At 48.5% G+C, this 26688-nt stretch overlaps 1 protein-coding gene across 1 annotated transcript in view; it reads right to left on the reverse strand.

Moving 5' to 3' along the window:
- Nucleotides 1–26688, reverse strand: part of RIN3 (Ras and Rab interactor 3) — a 693813-nt gene that overhangs the window by 75405 nt on the left and 591720 nt on the right. Inside the window, exon 6 of the mRNA XM_069637919.1 lies at nt 17390–18805. Coding sequence (XP_069494020.1) covers nt 17390–18805 — 1416 coding nt within the window. The remainder of the gene's footprint in view (nt 1–17389; nt 18806–26688) is intronic.

Below are 26688 nucleotides of genomic sequence, written 5' to 3' on the forward strand. Positions count from 1 at the left end.
GACGACATCATTTTGAGAGTGTCAGAGATAATTGGTAATAATCGCAGAGAAAATTATGTGGGAATGGAATGATTGCACTTGACTAAGGAATAAAGAGTGAATTGATAGCAAGAAAAGGTTACTAGTGTAAGGAAAGTGAGCCAAATTGGATTAACAGCGGTAATCATGAGGAAATGCAATGGCGCACTTATTGGATAAGTTCCCAAAAAGTGAAGGTAAAGGTGAAACACCACAGGTAATGAAGAAATCAGCAAAAAGTTAGTGGAGATCCAAGCGGAAATATATTTGTGAGAAAGAGAAAATAATTTAATAACCAGCGACACACTAATTCAATTGTGAGTAAAGATATAAGAATCCCAGTCGCGATTAATGTGCATCTTTGAAGTTTTACGCAAAAAAATTGTAGGTTGACAGTGGAATACTTCAGTTGAAAAGAAGTCCTTAATGTGGATTTAAATAAAACTTATCTGAAGAATTCCCAATTATTTATTTCAAATGCTCACTGAAAAATTTGAGATGAAATACTACAATTATTAAATGTAGGTGAATCAGCAGTTAGTTGAAGAAAACTGCTTTTGAAATAAGCCAGTAGACATTTTGTGTGGAAGAAGCTTATCTCACTGCGAGCGGGTTACCTTCAGTGTGCCGACCTGAACAGCTGACGAGACGTGTCGGGTAACCTCCCACTCAACACCGCAGCCTCACACCTCTCTAACGTTCCATCCGTGTGAGTGCATATCTCGACATACACAGAGCTGAAGAAGGACGTCGTCGGAGATTCACGGCTGAAGACTGCTGGTACATGTAATACTGCTTAGACAGCTTAGGAACTTACAATGTTATATTAAATCGAGCAAGTCCATGAGGAAAGGTAGCTCCAAGTGATGGCGCATTCTGAGTGTGACCCGATGCGGTCAAATATTATGGTCGGTGGTCTAAGTAAAATTCATTCAGCTGCATCAATTGTTGTTCCGTAGTTGAATAATGGCATCCGTTTTGATGTGAAGTCGGAACAAAGAGTGCTTAGATAGAATTCAATCTCTCCTGCTCCGGAGCTCCTCAGCTACACAGTCATCTTTGTTGCCGCTCAGCCACGCCCCCGTTAATAAGAGTTTGTAACCACAAACATGTCTCCTCCATGTCCACGTCTCATTCCTGGCTCCTCGCGATTAGCTAGTACCACCCTTCCTTGCACATACCAACAGCATCCAAAATCTACACCTCTCCGATAAGCTTCTGTCACACAACTTTTGAGCAACCTACAACCATCCCCTTTACCAAACTGAGGTATAACTACACATGGGGTATGCCTTCTGGATACACATACCCCAAGCGCCCTCACCACAACTCACCTAGGAGCAACAGAGCACACACAGCCTAGTTCTCTTCCATTGGCAAACAACTCAACAGTAGAGCAGTTCTGCAGTGTTAGGGAAAGCAGCATTTAAATAAATAACAATGCAACAGAACTCCTTCTGTCATAAAGTCAGATGGTAGAGGAAGTGTCAATTGGCTTAATTTAACAAACATTCCACAGGAAGTTTGGGAGGCAACAGAGGAAATGAAAATTGATCAGGTTGCTTGTTCATGATCATAGAAGAAACGGACCTCTAACCCAAGACACAAAGACCTGTACGTCAACGCCCTGTGCATCCGCACCAGAACATAAAAAGGACATTTTATGTGCTGAGCAGGATACAAGGAATTGTTATCCGGGCCCATACATCTGAAAATAAACCAGATAGTTCATGCCCTAAAATACGTATTCTGATCTCTCCGGTGTACAGAACCCACCTTAAACAATATTAGGGAAGGCCTTCCAAAATCCATTGATACAGGACAGCAGTAGTTCTGATCCTCCTTGACTTGTCTGCAGCAGATCAGCTCCACAGAAAAGTGATGGATGGAAAGTTTTGAATGAAAACATTGACCATTGCTCTTGACAACAACCCTCCAGACCATTCTGTGTTCAGCCTGCCATACCATTATAGATGGCAAAGGACCACATGCAAATCGCGCTTGATCACATCCCGAAATGGGCAGTCCAACCTTAACTGATGGGTCGCATCCTTTTTGAACGAGACAGCAAGTGTCCCCCGCAGCCCTCTGGCCTCACGGGGCATCAGTGACATGCATCTTGGATCTCTAGGTATGCAGGTTTGCCATGCCTGGGAACACTGTCCCACTCGTTGTGACTTGGGGTACTGAATTAATATAAAGCACTGGGCATTACCCTGGGCAAACATCCAAATTAAATTTGTTGAGCCTTACAAACTGTTGCAGACGAAGGAATATCCTGTGCAAATTCGAATTGTCAGGTCACATCCGGTCTGCTCGAGACTACCAGCAACACTAGACATGTTTCAGCATTATTGGACATTATCAGGGTGACGCAGCGTGGGTCCATGTAACATACGCCTCAATGAATCAATATTCTGAAACTAGGCCAAACTAGAAAATGAGAAAGGGTTTCTGAGGCTGTACTACTGTACATCCAATCTTTCCTTTGACAATGAAGCCCACAGGTTAGGACCCCCAAAACAACCACCTTTTAGAATAAAGACATCACATGTGCGCCCTCCCAATGCCTCCTCACTATTACCTACTGCATGTCAAGATCAGGCCCATGCCGCAGTAAATCGAAAACACTGCTGCGCGCCTAGAAACACTTGTGTACAGGCCCGTTATAAATGCCATATCATATCTAAATGCATGTGGATGATGGACAGCTCCAGCTTTGTGGTTTCAAATATTGTGCACAAGAGATCCCGGAAACATGCTTCTTAAGTTATTATAGCGCCGCATTTTCCATTTGCGTGGTCTCTTCGCGCCTCAGCTCTTGAAAGTAACAAGTGAAGGTTAGGGTTGGGTAAGTGGGAGCCGGTGGCTATTCGCTCCGCAAGGCTGAAAGAGTCTGGCAGGAGAAGTGGTTTGGAACACTTTGACATGTTTTTCCTCTACCATTATACTGTGCAGCTGTCGGTGCATTTGCTGGAAAGTTAGCTCAGCGAGTTATGCATTTATTGTGCAGATTGACCAGGAGTTTGCGGGTTGCAGGTTCGAATCTTGGCTGAACCGACACAATTTGTCCTCTTTCAGCGGTTGAGTAGCACTGTTAGGCAACCACCATTTAATGCAGTGCTTTTGTACATCAGGGTATATTCAGAAAATAAAAAGTTATTACAGTAGCATTTTATTACAGTCTGAACAGATTAAGGGGGTAATTCAGAGAATTCAGCGCACAAGTGGCACACGCGGTTGGCGCACAGTGTGCGCGTGCGACAGTCTGCGCCAGCCGCGTGCGCCAAAATCCATTTCCGCGCACAGCGTATTCATGGATTTTAACATCCATTACCAGCCGTGGTGCAGAGTGGCGCAGCGACCCTGCAGCAGCGCCAGTTATGCCCCCAACACCTCCCCGTGCGCCATGTACAGCGCACAAATCCTGTACATGGCGCACAGGCCCCCAACCACGAAAACGCCTGTAAAACACCCCGCGCACCCCTCCGAATACACGTACCCCGCTGCACGGGAAGTTTCACACGCGATTGGCCCTGTGCGAGCAGGGTACGTGCATTTTGGGGGTGCACCGGAAGTTTCACACGCGATTGGGCCTGTGCGAGTGGGGTACGTGCATTTCGGGGGTGCGCGGGAAGTTTCACACGCGATTGGCCCCGTGCGAGCGGGGTACGTGTATTACTGGGGTGCGCGGGAAGTATCACACGCGATTGGCCCTGTGCGAGCAGGGTACGTGCATTTCGGGGGTGCGCGGGGAGTCCCACACGTGAATTGGCCCCTGCAGGCAACCCACACCACAGGGGACTACCCTGCACCCCTGGTCATGTCCCGCAGGCAGCCCATCCACCATGGGCTTGCCCCCCCAGCCAGCCCACATGTCACCTTCCAATAGTGATCACCAACCCATGCACCCCAGCAGTGAGCCTCAGGCCCAGACTCATGTCCCAACAAACATGTCCTAACAAAACAGACCCATGTCCCTAAAGCCAACCCTAATCCCCCTTGCCCCCCAATCCAAGCATGCAACCATCCACAGAACCCACTCCCAAATTACCCATGCCATGATAGATAAAATTAACCACCATGTCCATGCAGGAATGCACAACGTAGCCACACAGTAGCAACACGTGACTGAGGAAATGTTCAATGAGACATGCACAAAACCAATTACAGAACACAACACCAATTCTGAAGTCCTAAAAAATGTATTAAAAACAAAGAACTGACTTTGAGGAATAGTAAACTGAAAATTAATGTACAATGACCGATGTAGAAAAAAATTATTGTAAATCCAATGAAGTTAAAAAAAATGAAAAATCACATAGAATAAAAAAGTGGTCCATTGCCAATGTCCATAATAAAAACATAATCCAAATTTTCAAAAAAAAAACATTGATCCATGGGAATATAGAAAAAGAAAGTATGTACAAGTCTGCAACTATATACAATGTAAGTCCAAATAGTCCATGATCCACAAACAAAAGGAAACCTACAAAAAAGTCCTAGGAAGAAAAAACTATATGCACACGAATTGGAGCAATGTCCATTAACTCCAAATTAAAAGAAAAATAAAGGAAACCTAACACTAATTATATACAATGGCGACAGGCAAGTCCTGCGGCTCACTCTGATGTCCCGGCCAGGGCATCATCGAACCCCATGTCGATGTCCGGAGGCGGGCCTCTGCCCTGGCCCCGAGGTCTCGCAGGGATGCACTCATGGCCTGTTCCAACTCCCTGCGAGTTGCCTCGAGGCACTCTGCCCGCCTCAACGCCCGACGTATGGAGAACTCTGCCCCAACCCTGGTGAGCCGCGCCTCTTCCCCCGCCGCCGCTCCGCATCTATGCGCTGGCCCAAACGCAGCCACATGGAAGACACTCCCATTCCAGGGTTCTCCTGCCCTCTGGCCGATGCCTGCCCCTCTGTTGTCGATGGCCCCGAGCCATCATTGCTCCCACCTAGAGGCTGCTGCTGTTGCTGCTGCTGTCCATGTGCCCTGTCCGATGCCTGCACATCCTCCATCTGCTGGACTCCAGTTGTTTGGGTGTCCACCCCTGTTGGACCGCCGACTCCCGACTGTGGCAGGGATGGGATCTCCACCAAATTGGCTGTATTGGTCAGGCCAGGTCCACAGGGGGCCCTGGTGGAATCTGGGCCGGAAGACGGTAGGGAGAACGAGTGGCGCATAGTCTCCACAGAGGAGGAGAGGTCCGCCAGAGTGCGCGACTCATGTAGGAACCCACCGACCAGGGCCCCTCCCAACAGTGCCACATCGCGACGCTGCTGTTCGTGATGGCGTGCGTGCTCCACCCAGGAAGCATGCACGTCATCATGAATGTCACGCGTGCGCAACGCGACACCAACCAGGACGAAGCCTATACGGTCATGAGACCCCTCGTCCGCAGGTACTGGAGAAGCAGATGACGTGGCACTCCCGCCTACCTGCTGACGGGCCTGGGATGGGGCATCCCTGCTGGTGCAGTCACAGGGTCAAGGACAGCGACATGCACAGGCCCCTCCACGGTGACCTGTGCTGCCTCCCGACCCTGGCCCTGGACTGCACCACTTGCACCAGTGGTACTTCCCCCACCAGGCCCCATGTGCGGCTCAGTAGCGGGCTCCTCCTGCTCTGTGGAGACCACCAACCTAGATGTCTCCACACTGTCTTCTGCCATTGCAAGCCCCTGTGGGGGCTCACCCGGCCCTCCCGATACAGCCCTAGTGGCAGACGTGGCACCAGCCCCCTCGCTCCCAGATGTTGGCAATTCCTGGGAGGGTGGCTGGGCCTTGCGTCGCCGCCCGGTGGAGGCATCCCCGCTGCTTGGCTCCACAGCGCCGTCTCCGCCCTCTTCTTCACTTGACGCTGCGTAGAGGGAGACATAGAACACAAGCATCAGGGTACAGTACAATATTCCCCTAGACAGGAAGCAATAACACATGAGTGGCACTGTCAAATGTCACTTCCATCCTGTCCCTCCAAAACACATGGGTGAATGCATGCAGCACACATGCAGAAACAGTCCCGGCACCTACAATCAACATCAGCATCCATGTACAAGGGCCTCTGTTAACCATAATTTTGCCTTCAAACTCACATGCATCATGGCTCACACTGGTCCCATGCACACACATCACCGGAGGGTCATACATCATGGCTTGTGCATCACAGACACAGTGGGTGGATACAACAGTGACGGCACTGCATGAGTGAATCTACACATCATCACGGACATGTGTCATGCATCCATGGCGTTTCAAAGTCACACACACTTCTCAGACACACACACACGTGCACCATACATGTACATAACAGCAGCACCCATCCCTCACCCCCTACCCCCCATGTCCAAGAACAGAGACTGGCATGCATTCATGTGTGCATTCCGCATACAGCTCCCCATGTTGCATTGGAACACATGCACCATCCATGTAGTTCACACATTACTGGTCTCACATGCATGACCATGATGTCCCTGCACACACACATCCATACATGGCCCATGTCACACATACAGGGAAGCATCAGACTGCCAGCACACTGCAACATGCCCCGTCTCACACAGCAATGCTTGGCCACTTACCGCTTAACTCCAGACGGGTTTGCCTCTGAAGGATCTGGGCGTGGAGCGCTGGGGCTACGTTTTCCAGGACCCTCATCTGGATGTTACTCATGCTGCCCCGCCCCCCTCCGCGAGGCGCTGGGCCTTGTAGAAGGTCCTGGACTTCAGGTCCTCCCAGCGCTTCTTGACGTGCTTGATGTGGCGGGTTGCCACCTCCTCCGCGTTGATGGCAAACATTGCGTCCTCCCAGATCCTCGACTGTCCTTCCTTGTTGGCGCGTGATGTTCTGGAGAGGGCATCATAATGCCCCAGGACATGCTCCACCAGGACACCAACTTCCTTCTCACTGAAGCTGTGGTCCTCTGCCTCTGACTGGAGGGTCGCCAGTGGTCTCAGATGGTGTTTGCCCCGACATGGCGACCACCGAGGCAGGCGTGGGTGGGCAACTGGGTCCTGGGGCTGGGCTGTGGAGCGATGGTATCCCAGTCGGGAGTCTTCTGTTCCAGCAGGGGTGGACACAGCAACTGGACCCCTGCAGATGGCTGACGTGCAGGCACCAAATAGCAGGGCACGTGGGCAGCAGGCAGGCAGCAGCAGCAGATGGCTAGTGGGAGCGTGCTCGGGGCTCTTGGGAGCAGGAAAATGGCCTTTTGGACAGGAGCGTGGTCTTCTGAGTGTATTCGCGTGGCAAGCTTGATACGGAGTGATTTGGCATGTGAAAAAATTGCATGTCAGTGTGAAATCCGAGGAAAGGCCCTTAGCGCGTAAGCGCGTCAGTGACGTTACACGCGCAGGCGTTGCCCACAACACGGGTGCATAGTGAATCAGCACGTGAGAAAACTGCACATCACCGTGCTATTGGAGGAAAGGGCCTTAGCGCGTAAGCGACGTTTCACGTGTGGGCTGGCTTAAAAGGTACGAGTATCACGCTATTTCCTTGTACTTGCTTTTTGTGGAGAGCGAGCGGGTGTATCTTGTACTTCTTCTCGGTTCACACACAATTACTTCACAACGTTTCCAGTTCATACTCCGTTTCCTCAGACTGCGTTCTTTTCTTCTTTTGGCGGGGGTGTTTCCAACGCGCACACACGTGCGTCTTTTTCACTTTCTTTTTCAAGGCAGACGGTGAGCCGCGCACGTATTTTCCAACTGTGTGTCTATGTTTCTGAGTGCCACAGCATAGTGCAGGTTTATTTTTCCATGCACGTGGTCTACCAGGGGTTGCGTGCACGTGTGCTTTTGTTTTTGGGGTGTCTGTGCGTTGCGTGACCCGTCATCTCCCCCCAGGGGTCACATACAGCCTTGCCAGAGCACTAGGGTACGAATTCCATCTAGTACCCTACCCCTTTCACCCCAATTGCCCAGGACAATTGTTTACTGCAACTCCCATACGCACAACATCAGTGCCATGGTTGGGAGGCGACCAAGCAGTAAGGGAGGCAAAGGTGGCCGACCTCCAAAAGGTGGGCGTGGTGGGCGCCGTAGGGGACATGGCCAGGATTTGCAGGGTGCCCCTAGAGCCCTGTGTGTGGAGGACCAATCGGGGACACCCATGCTCCCCCCCCCCCCAATGGTTGTGGGAAATGTAGCTGACACCATCCCAGCTCAGCTCAGCCCTTGTTGGACCGGCCCATTTTGGCACCTGACCCGGCACAGGATGACTCCCAGGCTGACTTCCAGGTCAGCAAGTCTAAGCCACGTGTGGCGGTGACAGTTGCTGTCACCAGGCCACGTGGATCTGGGGCAGCAAAGTCATCTGCTGCCCCAAGTAGCCAGGGAGGGGAGGCTGCAGGGGCAGCTGCAGCTCAATCCACCCCAGCTCCGAGTCTCCCAGCTGGGACAGTGTCGGTCCAGGTCCATCAAACTGATGTTGGCCCTGCCAACATCACCCTGCAGCCAATGCCTGCACCAAGACCTATGGTCATTGTGCCTTTACAGGCTTCTGTTACCCAGTCCACCTGCGCTTCTGCCCCTACTGACCAGAGCGGCGTAAGCCACTCAGGATCCGCACCACCTTTGAAGAAGAAGGGTGCTCTGACACTACAGGCTGAGACCCCAGACACGGCTACACACTCCGGCACGTCAAGGAAGCCTAGATTTAATGACGCCGAGCTTGATGCACTTGTGGCCTATGTGTCATCACATAGCCGCGAAATGTTGGGGACTGCAGGGTGCAAGACCACACCTGGTCAACGTAGGGCACAATGGCAGACCATCGCGGACCACATTAGTGCCCTTGGATTTGTGAGGCACACAGCTGATGATTGCTACAAGCGGTGGAATGACCTGAAACGCAGAGCAAAGAACAAGCTGGCTTCCAATCATGCCTCTACTCTGGTGACTGGCGGTGGGTCTCCACCAGAGGACAACCAACTCACTGAACACGGCTACACAGTCCGGCCCGTCAAGGAAGCCCAGCTTCAATGAGGCTGAACTGAATGCACTTGTAGAGTATGTGTCCGCACATGACCGTAAAATGGTGATTGTTGCAGGATCGAAGACCACACCTGCACAACGTCTGGCACACTGGCAGACCATCGCGGACATCATAAGTGCCCTTGGAATCGTGAGGCGCACAGCTACTGAATGCTACAAGTGCTGGAATGACCTGAAGCGCAGGGCAAAGAATAAGCTGGCCTCAAGTCATGCCGCTACTCTAGTGACTGGAGGTGGGTCTCCAGCAGAGGACATAGAACTCACTCCACATGAGCATGTTGCTGGAACCTTCATCACAGAGGTACAGATCCAAGGCGTGGGAGACCTAACAGATTACGAAGGATTGTCCGGTGAGTGCCCATGCATGTGTGTGTAATCCATGTGTATGTTGCATGGGTGACATGTTCAGATTGAGTGCCAGGTGAGGGTGTGTAGTTCTGAGTGGTATGGGTCACCCATGTGCTTCCTCCAAAACATTCAGCGGCCTTTGATTTGGGTATGGCAGTATCCCTTCTGACCACAGTAGCCAATTAGCGCAGTTGCCCTTGAACTGTCATCTTGCAACAACATTGTTCAGAATTTTTCAGTGTTCATTCAGCCTGATTGTTTCAATTCTCCCATTTTTCCAATGCATTTTTCAGCCCTAATGCCACATATGTGACATGATTCTGTCATTGATTACACCCCACAATGGGCCACATTTCTTACCTTGTTATGGGAATGATTAGATCATTCAGGCTGATTGAGTAAGGGCCTGCTCATAAAAAATTGTGGGGCGTGTTTGAATGTGGAACATGAGTCTTCGTGTCATGTTGAAGTGACCAACCATTGATGTATCCATCTGCATGCCATCACTATACGATTGTACACTGAATGTGTTGCAGTGTGTGGCACATGCGTATTTTGATACACTATTTTGCATTTTTCATCTCAGTACTCATTCATTGACATATGGCTGTGCTTGTCAAATGTACCATGGCTATGCTACATGGCATCTATGTGCTGGCATGTGTCATGTATGTGTATTGGACATGCCACACAGGCTAATGTGTGATGCCAGTGCTACCCAGAATGCGGCAAATGTGTTGCCTTTCCATCTTGGTGTCCTCAGTGTCTGCTTTTTGCCTCCACTTCCAACTCATTGACAGTGCATGCATGCCAGGGTTATAGTCATGTGGGACATGTGTAATTAATGTACTGGATCTATGGTTTGTCAGGCCTATGTGTGTGCTATGGTGCTCATGCCCGTTTCCATTTGTTGTCCTTCATGTTTTTGCAGGTGATGACACACTTGATGCTGTTGAGGTGGAGGAGATGGTGCAGACCCAGGAGGAATCTCAGCCACGACCAGGCTCCAGTGGAGGACGTGGTGTGGTGGTGGGTGAAAACCCAATCTTACTGCAGACCATACTGTCCAGGGGTGTCTCTGGTTGCACCTCCCCAGACCTCTATGATTCAGGTGCTGAATCGGAATGATGAGACATGTGCTGTCGCAGGTGAGTGTTTCTGGCAGGGATTCTGTTCTGTCCAACCCATCTGCACCAGGGGTAGAACCCTCTATGGGGATGTCAGTGTTGGTAAGTCCGCCTTTGGCAGTTACGGATGCAGGGTCACACTCCACAACATCTGATCCTGTTCCTGGGCCAGCAGATCAGAGGGGGAATGCAGTCCTGCAGCCTCAGTTAGTGCCAGCCCTGCAAGGTGCAGATCTCCTTGCCCCAAACATGTGTGGTGCCTGCCGACGCGGTTGCCGTACGCTACCAGGCAATACTGTATGGGAAAACTCCATGTACAATATAGCAGCACAACAGGGAGCATCGGTTGAAATGATGGCTCAGGCAATGGAGAGGGTGGCCACTTCCACTTTTCCCCCCTGAAAGGCAGATGGAGCAACAACAGCAGGCAACAGACTCCATTTGCCAATCACACAGGGAAGACGTGTTGGCGTCCAACAGGGACCGACGGGTGGCACTGGAGACTCTGCGGGAAGCCATTTCTGTAGAGTCACAGGGCCACAGGTAAGCCCTGATGTTAGAATTCCAGTTCCTCAGGCAGACTAAGTGAACTTGAGGCTTCCAGAAATTGAAGGTCACAACAGCAGCTGGAGCAGCTCACACGTTCGCTCTCAGCTGAGCTGCAGGCAACTCGGGAGGAGATCCGGGCATCACGCGAGGCCATGCGTGCAGAAATGCAGGCAACCCGTGAGGTGCTGCATGGGGATCTCTGCACTATCATCCTCCAGAATCAGACCTTCAACACCTGCATGCTTGCTGCCATGGAGGACCATACCAGGGCTTTGCATGGGCTGCCTCCCATAGCACCACCACCTCCTGATGCAGCAGCAGAGGGTGAAGAGAGCGACAGCAGCAGTTCTCCCACATTAGCGTAGCCGTGCAGGCCATAAGCCCATGGAGGTATTTTTTTTTCGCAACATCCACGCAGGTGGGGGTTGGTGTGCACCCTGTCCATAAACCTCCTGGGTGACCTCCCCCCTTGGCCCCCATATGGCCATTTTTGATGTTTTTTTTTTTAACAGTGTGTTGCCTTGTGTGGCTCCTGTGGGCATCCACTGTGTATTCCATCTGGGCACATGCAGACTTGTCCTGTGTTTGGGTTAGATGCTTGGGTTCCTGACACACACACACCCCTCATGCTTCCCCTTTCCATGGGCTTGCAAAGGGTGTGACCAAGTGACAGTGACTTACACAGTGTCATTGGGCTCCCATGAGCTGTGTGGGCAGTCTGTAGTCAAAACTGTGTGTACATGCCTAGTGGGGATTGTTGTTGTATTGAACACTGCATGGTGTATTGATATGTGCTTGTGCATCCATGTCTTTCTCCTTATTCACAGGTACCTTCATGTCTTCACAAGGCCGTCTCCTTTGCAGAGGCAGTTCATGTTGTATGCAGTACACTGACACATTTGCCTGACAGCAACACTCTGCAGTTGGAAGGTGTCGATGTGCTGGCTTATTCAGGTTGTGAGACTTGCACTACTTTGATTTTGTACAGTCATATGTTGGCAATGTTTCATCTTGTGTTGCTGTATTGTGTTGCTGGTAAGTATTTGGTCATGTGTGCTGTTTGTTATTGATTACTGGGAGCATATTGTCTGTGGCCTATTTCCATTTGGGACAGTGCACTTTGTGACACTTGTGTCATGTGTTGTGTATGCCTTTGTTTGCTTTCACATTGCATGACATGCCATGGTGTGTTGGGTAGCGGAGATGGGGAGGGGTTGGGTGACATGGTGCTATTTTCATGTTGTATTTTGCAAGGGGGTAGTCATGCATGTAGGATAAATGTGTGTCTTTTTGTGACACAGCATTGGTTGTCTTTCGGTAGGTAGGGATGCACACAGTGTAACACTTCCAGGTGACCAATCTCAGGCTGGTATGGTTGTGACAGTTGACTGTCCCTTATGTCATCATCATTGATGGTCAGCTGGTATGTGCCAGGGCTGTGTGCACTCCACAGGGGTGTGATTTTTAGGTGAAGTACTTAGCCACCAGCTGCGTACAGGCTGCCTCACCACGTGCCCTTTCCCCTCCCATGCGCAGCGGCCGTGCATTTGGTTGGAGATGTGGGGGCACCACCATGTCCACCGGCAGGCCCCGGCGGGTTGCAACGTTGTGCAGGACACATGCTGCCACTATGACCCTGCACACTACTAGGGGCGTATATAGCAGCTGCCCACCAGAGCTGTCAAGGGAGCGAAAGCGTGACTTGAGCACTCCGAATGTGTGCTCCACTATGCCCAGAGTTGCAATATGGGCTGTGTTGTATCTTACCTCGGGTGATGTGGTGGGGTTCCGAATTGGCATCATCATGTGGGTGCTCAGAGGGTAGGCACTGTCCCCTGGGGAAGTGATGATGGGTATCATTAGTGGGTTGTGACATTACTCAGTATCTGACATGCATGCATGTGCAGAGGCATTTATACTCACCAAGCAGCCATGTATCGCCATGCCGTCCAGCTTCTAGATCCCGATTTAGGGGTGACATTCTGAAAATGAAACTGTCATGGGTGGACCCTGGATAGTTGGCATATACTGAGGTGATGATTCCCTTGGCATCACATACTACCTGCACGTTGATGGAATGCCAGTGCTTGCGGTTTCTATAGATGTTCTCAGTTGCCCTGGGAGGACGTAGAGCCACATGGGTGTAATCAATGGCACCTTGCACTTTGGGGAAGTGTGCCACCCCATAGCCTTTCTGCAGGTGTTCTGGGCAGGTATATATGCCTGCGGACTGAAGAGCGTGCAGTCATGATGGCAACACCTGGTGTAGGCAGCGTGGCCTGTGACGCGCCCCCCCCACTATGGCACGTGTCCGCTGAAATGAACCAGTGGCCAAGAAGTGCAGTATATTGAGCACCTTTTCCAAGGGGCTCAGTGCTTGGGAGCACAGGGTGGGTGATGTGAGGTCATCCTCCCACTCACTCACCAGGTCGAGTATTATGTGAGGTGGACACCTTTACCACCCATACACCTGGTCATTCGGCATCCCAAGAAGGCTGGCCTGGGTGTAAAAATTCTGGGCCCGACTATCCTCCTCCTCCTCCTCCTCCTCCTCCTCCTGCGGTGTCCCACGACCACTGCTGTAAGGAATGGTATATTCATCGTAGTGTCTGAGCTCGTTTGTTGTTTGCGCGCACTTTTATGCTGCGCAGGGCCTCGTACGCCTGCTTCCTGCTGGCGTATGTGTTTCCGGATTAGCGCGTCTTTTGGCGCACACGTTTCCCCTGTTCGATTCCAGGAATATGTGTTGTAGGCGTTCCGCACATTTAACTCCTGTACTTCCCCGTAACGCCCACATTTTCACGCGTTGTTCCCCATTCCGCGTGCTACGCCCCGTGTTCCGCCCACTTTTGTTGTGTGCACTGCGCTATGTGCGCTTTCGCTGTGCATGTAGCACACGCCATTTGATGACGTGTGCGCCCGCGTGCACCACGCAGGATTTTAGCGCACATCCCAGGATTTACACGGACTTCCATGAATCGACGTGCGTGGCTTTCGCACGCTTGCGCTGCGATTTTCGCACTTGCGATGCGATTTGCACGCTTGCGCAGAGATTTACGGCGCACATTAATTCCATGAATCGGCCTGTATTTGTTAGTCCTTATTGAGGGAAAAATGCATGTAGCTCATTTTTTTTTACCATTTTCTGGGGCTAGTGGGTGGAGTGCAGTTGTGGAAGTGAACCGAAAAAAGTAGTGGAACTGGTCTGGGCGGGGAGAGAGGGTAGGCGGCATAGTGCAACATGTGGCAAGGTGTTGCGGCTGGGGCATTGCAATAGTCTAAGTGACTAGTAACTAAGGCTCCTATTACAACTTTACACCTGCACAGGGACATGAATGGACACATTCTCTGTATAGACTGGTGAATATGGTTAGTACAGCAATGGTCAATGGAAAGAAAAAGAGTAGTGGAACATCGCTCCCGACCGTTCCCACTCACTTCGATCACTAGTAACGAGTGGGAAGTTAATATATTTGCTACGGTTTCAACTTGAAGGAGTTAAACATTAGTAGAGTTTGCACATATAAATAGGTTCCTACTGTGCAGTCAGGGCATGAGAGAGCATCTTTTTCACCATTATATTACTACCCAGGAAGCTTCTAACAACCTCCTGCACTTTCAATTAGAGAAGAATTGGGGAGGAAGGATAGCTCAGGGGCAACGTCTTTGTCTTGGAAGCAAGGCAATGCTGTGCAATACAGGTTTGAATCCCGACCCCACGCTTAGAAACCACACGTTGGTATTAATTGCGTTATAAATGAAGAATTATAATAAGAAGCATTGTTTCTAGGCGTATTACTTTCAGTGCAAGATGCAGTTGTTTGCCGGCTCTCTTACTTCTGAGCTACCCTACCTCAGGAGCAAGAGTTGGGGCAAACGTAAAGGCTGCCTTCATCGACAGGACTGGAGATCCCGATTTTAAAATGTTATTTCATTACTTCGCTTTTAACTCCTTAAAGTGTCTCTCATACAAGTTCCAGTTAACAGAGAGGTAGAGTTCACCAGGAGAATGGCTCGGGGTAATGAGCTTGCCTTGGGAACAAGCCGATGCTCTGTAACACAAGTTGGATCCTCAGGGGGGCGCCTTGAAGCTGGAGTCAGGCAATAAGCAAGAACACTAAGATCCAATAATACTAATCATTCCACAGGTTAAATTAAAATGCCCACATCTGAATCAATAAGGCTCACATTTGAACGGTCAATCCAGAAAAGCAGTACAAGTCAAAAATCCCATATGCCAGCAAATGCATTCAGTAAAAACAGGTGTCAACTTGAATGCGTTACATCTTTGAGCACAAATGTTCATGTTCTCAAGCAATGTTAACTGCAAAGTGGCATAGAACTCCCCTTAAATCAATGCTAGGATGGCTGCAGTCAGTCAAATTTTTTCTCCAAAACAAAACATTATACTAGGTTACCCTTAACATAATAGGGATCATATTTTTCCCCATGGAATAAAAAGATTTTCCTAGAATTCAAATAGAATTTTTTTTTTTCTTGCAGTGAGTGGATTTACAACATATGCATGTTTAATGGTAAATACGATTACATACACTACGTGGGCAATTAGGTATACAATGATACACCCCCATTTGTCACATTTCCTATGTAGAATACTGTTCTCGGTAAACAAATAGTTAATTCTCTCATTTAATATGTAGGTATTCCTTTAGTTTATGTTATCTATTTGAGAGCCGTACTTGTAGTATTTTCCAAGCTGGACTTAGATTCTATAAGCTTAAGCTCTCTTTTCGATACTTATGCGCTCAACACGTTTCGGTTTAATAACCTTCATCAGGAGGAGGAAAAGCAATCAATACACTTGGACTCCAGCACTCTGCCAGTTGGTGTTAAATTTCAGAACCACTTTTAATGAAGCTATACTTTCAGAACGGACAGGTCTGTGCAGGAACTGTGTCAGAGAAGGAGGGTGCATCCTTTTGCAAAATGATTGGTACAATGTATAGGCAATAACTTGATCTCAAGAATCAAAACTTAAGTCAAAGAGAATGAATCAAAGAATGAACAATTAATGAGTCCTGAGAAAATAGAGATACTTCAAGGTTGCAAAGAATAATAACGTTTATTATCATTGGCTGCAAGCAGTTAATGTAATCCTGTTCACCAAAAAAAGTTTAGGCATTCTAATGTGGAGACCATTCTCTTCCTTGCAGTGCTGTGCTGTCACACCGTAGCTTAAGAGCCATTACATCAACTTGGGAGACTTTGGCCTTTAAACATATTTCTGTTATTTTTTTTTTAAAAAACGTCATTGATGGATAAAAAAAACAAAAACTCTCGCCCTGCATATCTGCTCAAGCCAGAGCTCCGAGCCTGTGGTTTGAAAAAGTGTCTAAGTGGATACAGTAAAATCCCATTGAAACTTTCAGTGAATGGTACAGTCATGCGGGCCCTTTGGATTATCATGAAAGTTCCAATAAACTGTGGCTAAAACCTTGTTTCTCTGAAATATTGTGTTTGAAAGGGACAATTGCCAAATTCTGAGCTAGCAAGATACCCTTGGTTATTAGGTTATTAGCACGAATGATATCAGGAGAACAACAATGCAGGCAAGGGTCACTGGGGGCAATTTGAGCTAGCAAGAGACCTTTGGTAATTAACATGAACCCTACCAGCAGAAAAAACCATACTAGCAATGAATACTGGAGGCAATTTCTGAGCTAGCAGGAAACCCTCTGTAATTAACATGAACCCTAGCAGGAGAGAAACCATACTGGCAATGATCATTGGAGGCAATTTCTGAGCTAGCAGGAAACCCTCGGTAATTAACATGAACCCTAGCAGGAAAGAAACCATACTGGCAATGATCATTGGAGGCAATTTCTGAGCTAGCAGGAAACCCTCGGTAATTAACATGAACCCTAGCAGGAAAGAAACCATACTGGCAATGATCATTGGAGGCAATTTATGAGCTAGCAGGAAACCTTCTGTAATTAACATGAACCCTAGCAGGAGAGAAACCATACTGGCAATGATCATTGGAGGCAATTTATGAGCTAGCAGGAAACCTTCTGTAATTAACATGAACCCTAGCAGGAGAGAAACCATACTGGCAATGATCATTGGAGGCAATTTATGAGCTAGCAGGAAACCCTCTGTAATTAACATGAACCCTAGCAGGAGAGATCCATACTTGCAATTTTCATTGGAGGCAATTTTTGAGCTAGCAGGAAATCCTTGGTAATTAACATGAATGTGATCAGGAGAGAAACCATACTGGCAAGGCTCAGTGGAGGCAATTTTTGAGCAAACAAGAGACCTTTGATATTAGCACAAATTCTATCAAGTGAGAAACCATGCTTGTACGGCTCAGTGGAGGCAATGTCTTACCTATTTTCTCTTCTTTGTGCACAGCCGGATCGATTATTGTTTTCAGCTCCAAGCTCTGCAGCAAGTAACACTTGAGCTGCGTCATCATCATCCGGATCTCCTGCAGCATCTCCGTGCTGGAGCTGTGTTTTGCCATCATCTCCAGACTGTAGGCCTTGTAGTCCTGCACCAGATGCCCAAAATAGGAGTCCTTGTACTCCGCCAGTTCTATGATCCTTCTCTGCAGCTTCCTCTCGATGGACAAGAATGCAGAGAAAACATTGGAGAGGGTTGCCAGCGACAGCCTGTTCTTGGCTTTGTCCAATATCATGGAATGGGTCTTCTTAACGGGCCGGTTTGATGTCCGCTCGCCGTCATCCTCCGTGCTACTGGTGGAGAGGGAATCCTGCTCGGAAACTTGAGTGAGAAGGAGTGGGCTGTTCAGAGACGTGATGGACTCCTTGCTGTCGGGCGAAGCCCGGCCATCCCCTGCTGCATCACCATTGGTCACTGAGCTAACAGCGTTGCCTTCTGCTTGAGCCTCCCCCACTGAGAGGTTAAGTCTGTCAGCTGTGACATCATCAATGGCCTCCTCCACCGTCGGCTTCAAGTGCCCCAAAGAAGTGCGCGTGAGCTGATGAGAAAGTCGCTTCTTTCTTGGAGGGGGGAGGGGTTTTGCTTTGGAGGGGGTCTTCTGATCTGGGAGGCCTTCGCCTTCTTGAGGTCTTATCTCGTTCCCTTTGCTTCCAGTATGCACTGGTTCAGGCACCAAAGTCACATCTGGCGGCATGTTCCCTGCACATGCAACTCTGTCACTGCATCCGTCTAGCGCCATAGTCTTACCTCCGTCCCCGTCCTGTTCCCCACATGTCTCCATCCTACCAAGAGCTAATGAGGCATCTACCGATTGTTTTCCAGTGGAACGCCTGCGGGGTGGAATGGCAGGGTAGCCACACTTCTTGGGGCTATGGTCAACTGAACTCCCGTCCTTCCGCTCCGCCTCTTTGCTCTCCTCAAATCGGTTGACTTCCATCTCCTTATAAGGCTTTTCCAAATTTGGCTGCACTTCTGCACCGCAGATCTCCGTGCGCAGGATAGTCTCGCCAGCTGGTTTCAAGCTACTGGGCGGAGGAGGTGGCGGAGGAGGCCTCCGGTAACTTGGTCGCGCTGTGCTAACTTGCACATTTACACCGTGACTTCCCATGGGAGGCTGATCATGAGGCCTGGGATTGCTACACTCTTCGATAAAAATAGGCTTAACAAACCACAGCCTGTCACTTCCGGCTGAAAGCTCAATTTCACACGAGCCCTGGTTCATGCCACGTGAAGCATACGGGCTGGGCTTCGCGCCACGGAGCTGGATGTTGCTGACGTCAGTTCCTTTCGGGTGAAGAGCAACCCCGGTGCCTTTGAGATTAAGACTGGAGTCCCAGAAGTCTATCAAGAAAACAGAAGGACAGGACATCAGATGCAAACAATACAAGCTTTTTGGGTACAATACCAAAAAGATTTGAGTATTATTTTTAAAGTATTACGGAAAGCAACATTCGTCCAAAAAAGCACAGAACATTCAAACAAACCCAAAGTTTCAACAATGCGAAAAAATAAAAGACAATTTTAAAACAAGCCAACCGCAATAAAAGCTGCAAAATAGTAAATCATACATACCAACATTGTCCATTGCATTTGGGAGACAATAGTCCAGTGCTGGTTTTAATTTTGCATTCTGGGAAGTGTGGTCCTTAGTTTCTAATGGGGAAAACCAGAACTACAAGCCCCAAAATACAAAGTTAGAACCAGGAATGGACTAGCAACTCCCGAATGGATAATGTTATGTGTAATAGTAATAGTTAACCATTTAGAGAAGCAGCAAAACATTGTGCAAGCCGTAGACTAATTTGATTTCACTACGTTTCCCACGTCTTATGTGAGGTAAAATTATCTTTTTGTGGTCCAAAACCCACACCACTTTAATTAATCATGCCCACATGGCCCATTCCGTAAGGGAGATACTAGTTCAGTCGGGATTTATAATGTGCATTCTGGTACTTAAAGTCCTGGGATTATAAAGGGAAAATCCAGGACTACAACTCTCAGAATGTAAAATTAAAACCAGGACTGGGCGAGCATCTCTCGAATGGAATGGGGCATGAATGCGTTAATACATACCCAAAAGCTGTGTTTGTGTATGCAGGAGGAAACTTTATATGGTCATGCCACAAAACACTACTCTGTGTGTCAGTCACTGGCCCATGGGTGTTCCACGACTCCCAAGAACTCTAGAATGTTCCCATTAATGACATTAATTATCCACGTTGCACAGGAAAAAGGAGACTGTACCGACTGCCAGCATGTTTAATAAAAACACAGAAAAAGTTGGAATCATTACATTACTGGCACATTTTTAACTTGTATTTTGCAGTATTTGAATTATTTGCACTAACTGCATTATCTGCACCAGTAGCTCTGCTTGCATCATAGCACGTGGTATGTCACGTGCTTGCTGCTATCCAATTTTGTATAGGACATTTTAACACCAATGGCTGGTTCTCTATTGGTCCCACTGCTTTTTTGCATAGGGCTGGTTGGTTATGTAAATATCGGCTTTGTTCCTCTATACTCTTTATTTGTTTTATAGACCTGCTACATACTCACATTCGCATATTTGCACTATATTGCACTTTCTAGGAAATTATTTGGTAGTAATTCGAAAGGGAAGACACCCAACGCCCAAGGTAGTTGTAAGACAAGCTGTCAATTCAGTTCTGCTGTGTTTTTGTGCTTTCAGGTCTTCTGTGCGTGGCGGTTGGTTACTTTGCAATGCTGCACACATTTCCGCCACATGGATAACTCCCACGCGCAGAAGCCCATCAATAGGGGCTTTAGGAAGTCGGATCCCAGGTGCTTTTTGAGTTACCTGGACATGCTTAGTTCTCGTCCTGTGCTGTGTTTGCAGGGCTCTTCTATGAATACCTGTTTCTTATTTTTATATTTATTTTATTGTTCATTTATAATGCGCTTAATACCAGTGAGTGGTTTCTAAGCGCGGGATTCGAACCTGTGTTCGACGCCACGTTGTCTTGCTTCCAAGACAAACGTGTTGCCCTTGAGCTATCCTTCCTTTTTCATTCATTTTAGTTAGTTGAGATCCAGAGTTCTTGAGTTCCTCTTAGGAACCTAGGTCTCTTTGAGGCAATGTCTAAGAGGAAATCAATTGCTGAAGTCTCTCTGAGAGAGAGCTCTAAAGCGATAGTTTACAATATGTTTCAACTTTTTAGGGAGTTATGATGTGATAGGTCATTTATAACGCGCTCAATACCCAGGGGTTTCTAAGCACGGACCCCGGGATCGAACCTGTGCTGCTCTGTGTCGTTTTGGATCCTTGAACTGACTTGGTAGCTGTGGGGGGCCCAGAAGGCAATGGGTATGGCAAAGTTGGGGGATTAAGGACTGGTCCAAACCAATCAATGATACTATTAAAAGACACGTCGAGTCTAGCCCTCTGAGATGGCAGGCCAATCCTTGCGTTGCTCACCCGCATAATGAATCTGGGAGTCCCCCTTATAACATGTTCCTTTGTTCCTTTATAAATCCCCTTTGGGTTTGGGGGTAGGCAGACTCCATTTCCTTAAGGGACCCATTGGAAAGGGCCCCACCAACCACTTTGTGATTATGCATAAGGTCCCAGGTTTGCCAGTTGGGCGTTTTGAAGACTAGGAGTCTCTAACAAAGCTATACACTGTATCCGACATAGGAAGTGCATTGTAAACGCCAGCGTCTGCCATGGGGTCTTGACAATTCTATCCATATATTTTTAAGGGATGGATGGCTGGTCCATGGGTTGCTAACAACTGAAGTAAGATCGGACCCAACTCAGGGATCCAAATGAGAGCCACTTTGCCATCACACAGTTTGCTTCCCCCTGTCCTAAGCCAGGGCCTATGTTGGGAACCACTATGTGAGCAGAATATCTCCTGAAGGTCTGAGCCACTGCAATTTCGCAGACATTTGACCCCCCCCACCCCCACTGACAGGGAATGGAAATCTGGAGGCCATCGACTGACCACCACCAAGTCTTGTGAAGTCGGAACATACTTTGGAGTCTATGTGTAGGGTTTTACCTGGAATATAGCTGGGGTAAACAGGCACCAGTTCCTTGAGGGCTTTAATGTCATCTGCCTCCAGGAAACATGGGCCATGGAGGATCTAGATATCTAGGGGCATTTGTCTTTTAATATCAATGCCAAGTAGCCATCGACGGGGACACCTTCTGGGGGTGTTTTGAATTGGGTCGAGTCTGGTCTCAATTGGGAGATTGAGAATGTAGACCAGGAATCTGTTGACTTGCAACAGATGGTTATTAAAATTCCTGGTCGCTATCCTTGGCTTTTATTTAATGCATGTAAAAATCGATGGGACGCACAAAGCGCTTCTGGTACTATTCTAAGGTTACAGGAATGCGTTAGCAACTCGGAAATCTCACATGGTGGGAGATCTGGGTTGTCTATTGGGAGATCTTAATTTACAGTTAGAACCTTTAAGAGAATTAGAAGGGTTATGGGACAATGAGGCATGGGGACTAGGCTTGCTCAATGCTCTCCGGTGTAAAAAGGACTTAAGGCAGTGGCCTTCACACTACCCGAATTCTATACAATTTGGGGCTAGGTGCATGCCTTCGAACTAACCTGTGAAGCACACATCACATCTCATACAGTAATCTAAATGGATTGCTCCCTTTCTGTTTATGAGATTTCTTTAAGAACATAAGACTTTAATAAGACAATATTTCCATGAAGGGACAATTGGTCCCGAAACTCATAGTGGTAACAGGAGCAATTCAAAGAACCATCTCATTGGAAGTTGAACTGTTAATGCAAATTATATTGTAACGTTGTCTGTTAAATAATTGATTGGATCTTTTTGACCAATGTGCTTTCAAATTCCCACTTTATATGGGTTTAGCACATGATTGTAATTATTTAAAAGCATTTATTATAATCGTGTGTATAACTTGACATAGGTGTACCCCTGCATTTTCAAGTATCATTTAATTTAGAGAAATTCTAAATACATTTTTTCTTTGATCGCATTAATGTAACTTGGAGGATTATTCCCCACAAGAGTGACTGGATATCTCTTCGACTGTTCGATGAGCATAGTCAATTTGGTTGCCTATGTCCCTCAGGTCATAGCCTTCCAGTGACCAACCAGGTTTGTTTAATGGCTCAAAGTCATATTCCACTTCGATGTTTATTTTGCCCAGTGAGCGTGGATAACTGGTATCCACGAGGACAGAAATTGACAAGACTAGCCAGAGCCCAGCAAGGAGCTCAATAGAATTGTCTCTTATTAACGTTACAGAGACTGAGAACTTCGCTATGTTCTCCTATGCCAATAGCAAACATATGGCCAATCCCCATTCCATTCAGGAGATGTTAGTCCAGTCCTAGTTTTATCTTTGCATTCTGGTACTTGTAGAGCCGCATTTCCCCATTACAAATCCCAGACTACAGTCCCGGAATGCAAAGCCAAAATCAGGACTGGACTACTGTCACCTGAATGGAATGGATAATGCAATGAGCGAATGGATGATTACGGAGAAAGGGGTCATTTTATGTTTAGATGCGTGTCATTTCCTCTGGAAGTTCCACAGAAAAGGACTGCCTGTTGCATGAGTGTGGCTTGTAAAGTGGGGTGGGGAACTTCCTCAGTGCCATGAGTTTATGAGGCTGTTGTGGCAGGAAGTGAAATGCAGCGGCTGATGACACCCCAGTTAAGCTTTAAAGGCAACTTCAGGTAACTCAAGCACCACTAAATCACCACCAAGAAAGGTGAAAAGGCTACACCAAGCAGATGGGAAATGCGTGACAGCATGGTCCTGCAGTTCAATAACCTCTGCATTTGTCCATTTGCCCTCTTTGCCAATTAGTCCTCTTTCACTCGTTCCTTCGCTATGCCTTGTTACTTCACAAGTAATAAATTGGCATGAGACAGTATTTTCAAATGGCAAACTTGGCCGCAGTTTTATTTCCATAACAGAATTATTGTACACATTTTGTGAACTCCAGTCTGTAAGTGTGGCGCTTGCTCTGTGTCGGACCTCACCTGCTTCCCCCTGTACCTTTGTATAGTTACCATAGTAAGCCCCCCAACTACCCCAACCCTTTGTGCCTGAGCCTATCCTGCCCATGCAGGTGTCCGTGGGTGGGGAGAGTGCGGTTTCTTTTTTGGGGGAAGCTGAGCCTTAGTTGTTACCACCAGACGCCCCCGCCGTTAGGCCCCCAAGAGGCGCTGGTCCGGAAGAGCGAAGACCCATTCCGGTTTCCTTCTGGCTCATCCGGAGTCTATCATTTGTGCTTGGTCGCCCAAACACCGCCACGCCACTATGTGGGTTACTGCCCACCGTGGATCCCCTTCCTCTTGTCTCCTTTTTACAGCTCCAGCAATTTGGTACATATGTTCCAGAAAAAGAGTTCCATTCCCATCGCAGATAGGTGCACCCCATCCTTCAGAAAGTATTTGGGGGTTTTCCCATTGATCAGGCCATGTCTGATGTGATGGAAGCCTCTGCCCCTGCAGAATTTCGCCACGGCCCCATTCAGCTTTTTCCTTGACTTTTAGACCGCTGAGTGGTTCTCTGCCCCTCTCCATTCCACCCTGGGAATTACTACTGACCACACTATCTCCGTGTCGCCCAGCTGTGCTGAGATCTCCTGCAAAGAGAGTTATGTCCTTCAACAAAACCCCCCCTCCCCAGGTTTGTCAAGTCGTTCCCACCCAAGTGGATTACCAGCACCTCAGGCTTCTGCTGCTTACCCAGCAATTTCCTCAGCAGCCCCTGTAGCTGTGCCCATTTCATCCCTGGCACCCCGTGCCACTCAATTTGGAACTAGCCGGCTGTCAGCTCTTCCGGCTGTCGGGTCGAGCTTGTCTTGGCCCTTGAGACAAACAAGTGCCCCACTACCCACACGGTGCGCTTCCTCTTTCTTTGTAATGCTGGTAAATGAGAAGCAGAGGGAACGGCATGTTTAAATCACAATTTTTCTGGTCTGATATATCTTTTGAAACACCCTGAAGACCATCTCCCCAACTTCATGATGTCCTCTGCCCCCAAATCCCCTGCTGCGGAGGTGGCGGCCCCTATCCGGAATGAATGGGTCTCAAACCTGCCCTCTGTTAACCCCATCTTTGTCAGGGCCCGTTCCATAACCTTTTTGAACTGGAAGCGGCTTACTGTGGAACCGTCCCTGTGCAAGAGCCATGGTGCCCCAGCCTCTGATGGTTGCCGCTGCTGGAGAAAGTTGGCCACCGCTGTCACTGGGCATACTCTGCTTTTTTGGATGGCCTGCAGCGTTAGAACCACGCCCTTCCCCTTCTGATCGGTCTTCGACCACCGAACATAAATGACAACCTGGGAGCTGCATACTTGCACGTCCAACTGTAAAAACCCGTTCCCCTTACCCTCTTTATTCTCAGGTACCAGCTCGCTGACCCTGAGCGCCCCAAAGAATGCTACCGTAAAGGCCGCCGTGAATAATACCCTCTCTGCTTCGCAGTTACACACTGTGTCCAGACATTTAATCAACCCGTGCAGTTTTATATCATCAATGGGCCGTCTCTCGTCGGGTTTTGTTACCGTTTCCTTAGCCCAGCCTCTCATGGCCAGTGCGATGTAATATTCCTTGGTGGGGTCCTTTTCCCCCTTAAGTTTAGCATAATGTGCTATGGCCGCCAGGTGGTACGTCACCCATGCTCGGGTTTTCCCCGTCTTCCAGCACCAACCAACAAAGGCCTGCATTGCGTTCTCCTCCTCACCCTCTGGCAGCACCTCTTTTGGAATTCCGCAAAACGCTCTCAACATGCCCTGTACCTCTTTGCTGTACCTGGTGCCAGCGCTGTCTCTACCAAGGAGCTCAGGTCACCCAAATCATCCCCCACCATTGATCCTTGAACAGAGCCATTTCCTTCATTGCTTCGAGGCAGCTTTCTCGGAACTTCTCCCACTGCAAACGAGACATAGAATTAGCGGCCATATTTTTAATACCGGGGATGTGCCGTGCCCTGACCTCAATGTTTAATGCTAGCAGACATTTGGTGAGTTCCCTGAGTAGCCTTAGCACCCTCAAGTTGACCCCGTATTGATAATCTGGACCACTGCCAAGTTGTCCGACTACAGGGCAACCTTTCTGTTCTCTAGGAGTTCCCCCCACAGCGTGTCTGCAGGGTCCTACTGCAGGAGCTGGATGACTCTGATGTAGGACCCTGCTGGTTATAAAGGGGCTCGTCCCGCCCCTTTCCTTTGTCTTGCCCTTCGCGGGCTTTGGTGTGTTTTGGCACCGTTCCGCCCCCTGCACCCTCCCCTTTCCCCGGGGAGGGGAACAAGTTGGGATAGGACCCTGCAGCGGTTAACATGCTGCCTCCTCCATTTTCTGTGTGTTATTTCCGTCGATAGCGGCAGAACTTCCGGTTCTCAGACCGGATATGCCTGGGAGACTTTCCTCATGCTCAACAGTAGGATGCAGAAATGATGATCAATAAAAGTATGCCAAGAGCAAGCGCTACCTTTCGTGGACTCTTTTTTGCGCACGTCTTAAAATAAATAAATAAAAACCAAACGGTAGGCGAAAGCTACGCGCATGCGCTACTTTGATTTTCAGCGCCGACGCTTATGCTCTGATCTCCCTCATTAGCCATCACACTCTGGATCACACAGACACCGGCACACATTATTCGGGGGAACAGCTCCCCAAGAGGAAAGATGCTCTTTCCAGGCAACACTCGCCCTGTGGGCTCTCCACCCAGACCCCTAGTGCAGGGCAATTACCCGAAGATCTATCAGGGCGTCACTGTTTATGTATTCACCGTCCTACCCTACTGCTCTCCCCTCAAACCCTCAACATTGCGCCCCCTACTGTTCTGTCCCTTACTCTCATGATGCAGCCTCTGCTTTGCCTTGGACCCATAATTTGAGTAAAGGCCAATAGTACATCTACAGGCCTCCACCCAGGACTGTAATGCCTCATTAATCACCAGTGGACATTCTCCTGCAGTTGCAGAAGCGAATATAGTAATTAATGCAACTGAATAATTATCAGAAAACCCAGTAACATTTACACACAAAGCATATTCACCAGTCCTGACTAGACAATGCCCAAACTGCTACCCATTGTCTAAATTCCTAGTAACCACTGAGCATCCCATGTCAAACATGGACGAGATTTATTCATTTATTTCATTTGTGTAGCGCACATACAACCCGGAGGCATTGAGGCGCTGTTGCAGGTACAAGTTAAGAGCATACTTTGTCATACAATTACATA

This window comes from Ambystoma mexicanum, chromosome 14 (assembly GCF_040938575.1).
Source record: "Ambystoma mexicanum isolate Mex_15411 chromosome 14, UKY_AmexF1_1, whole genome shotgun sequence".
In the NCBI taxonomy this organism is placed as follows: domain Eukaryota; kingdom Metazoa; phylum Chordata; class Amphibia; order Caudata; family Ambystomatidae; genus Ambystoma; species Ambystoma mexicanum.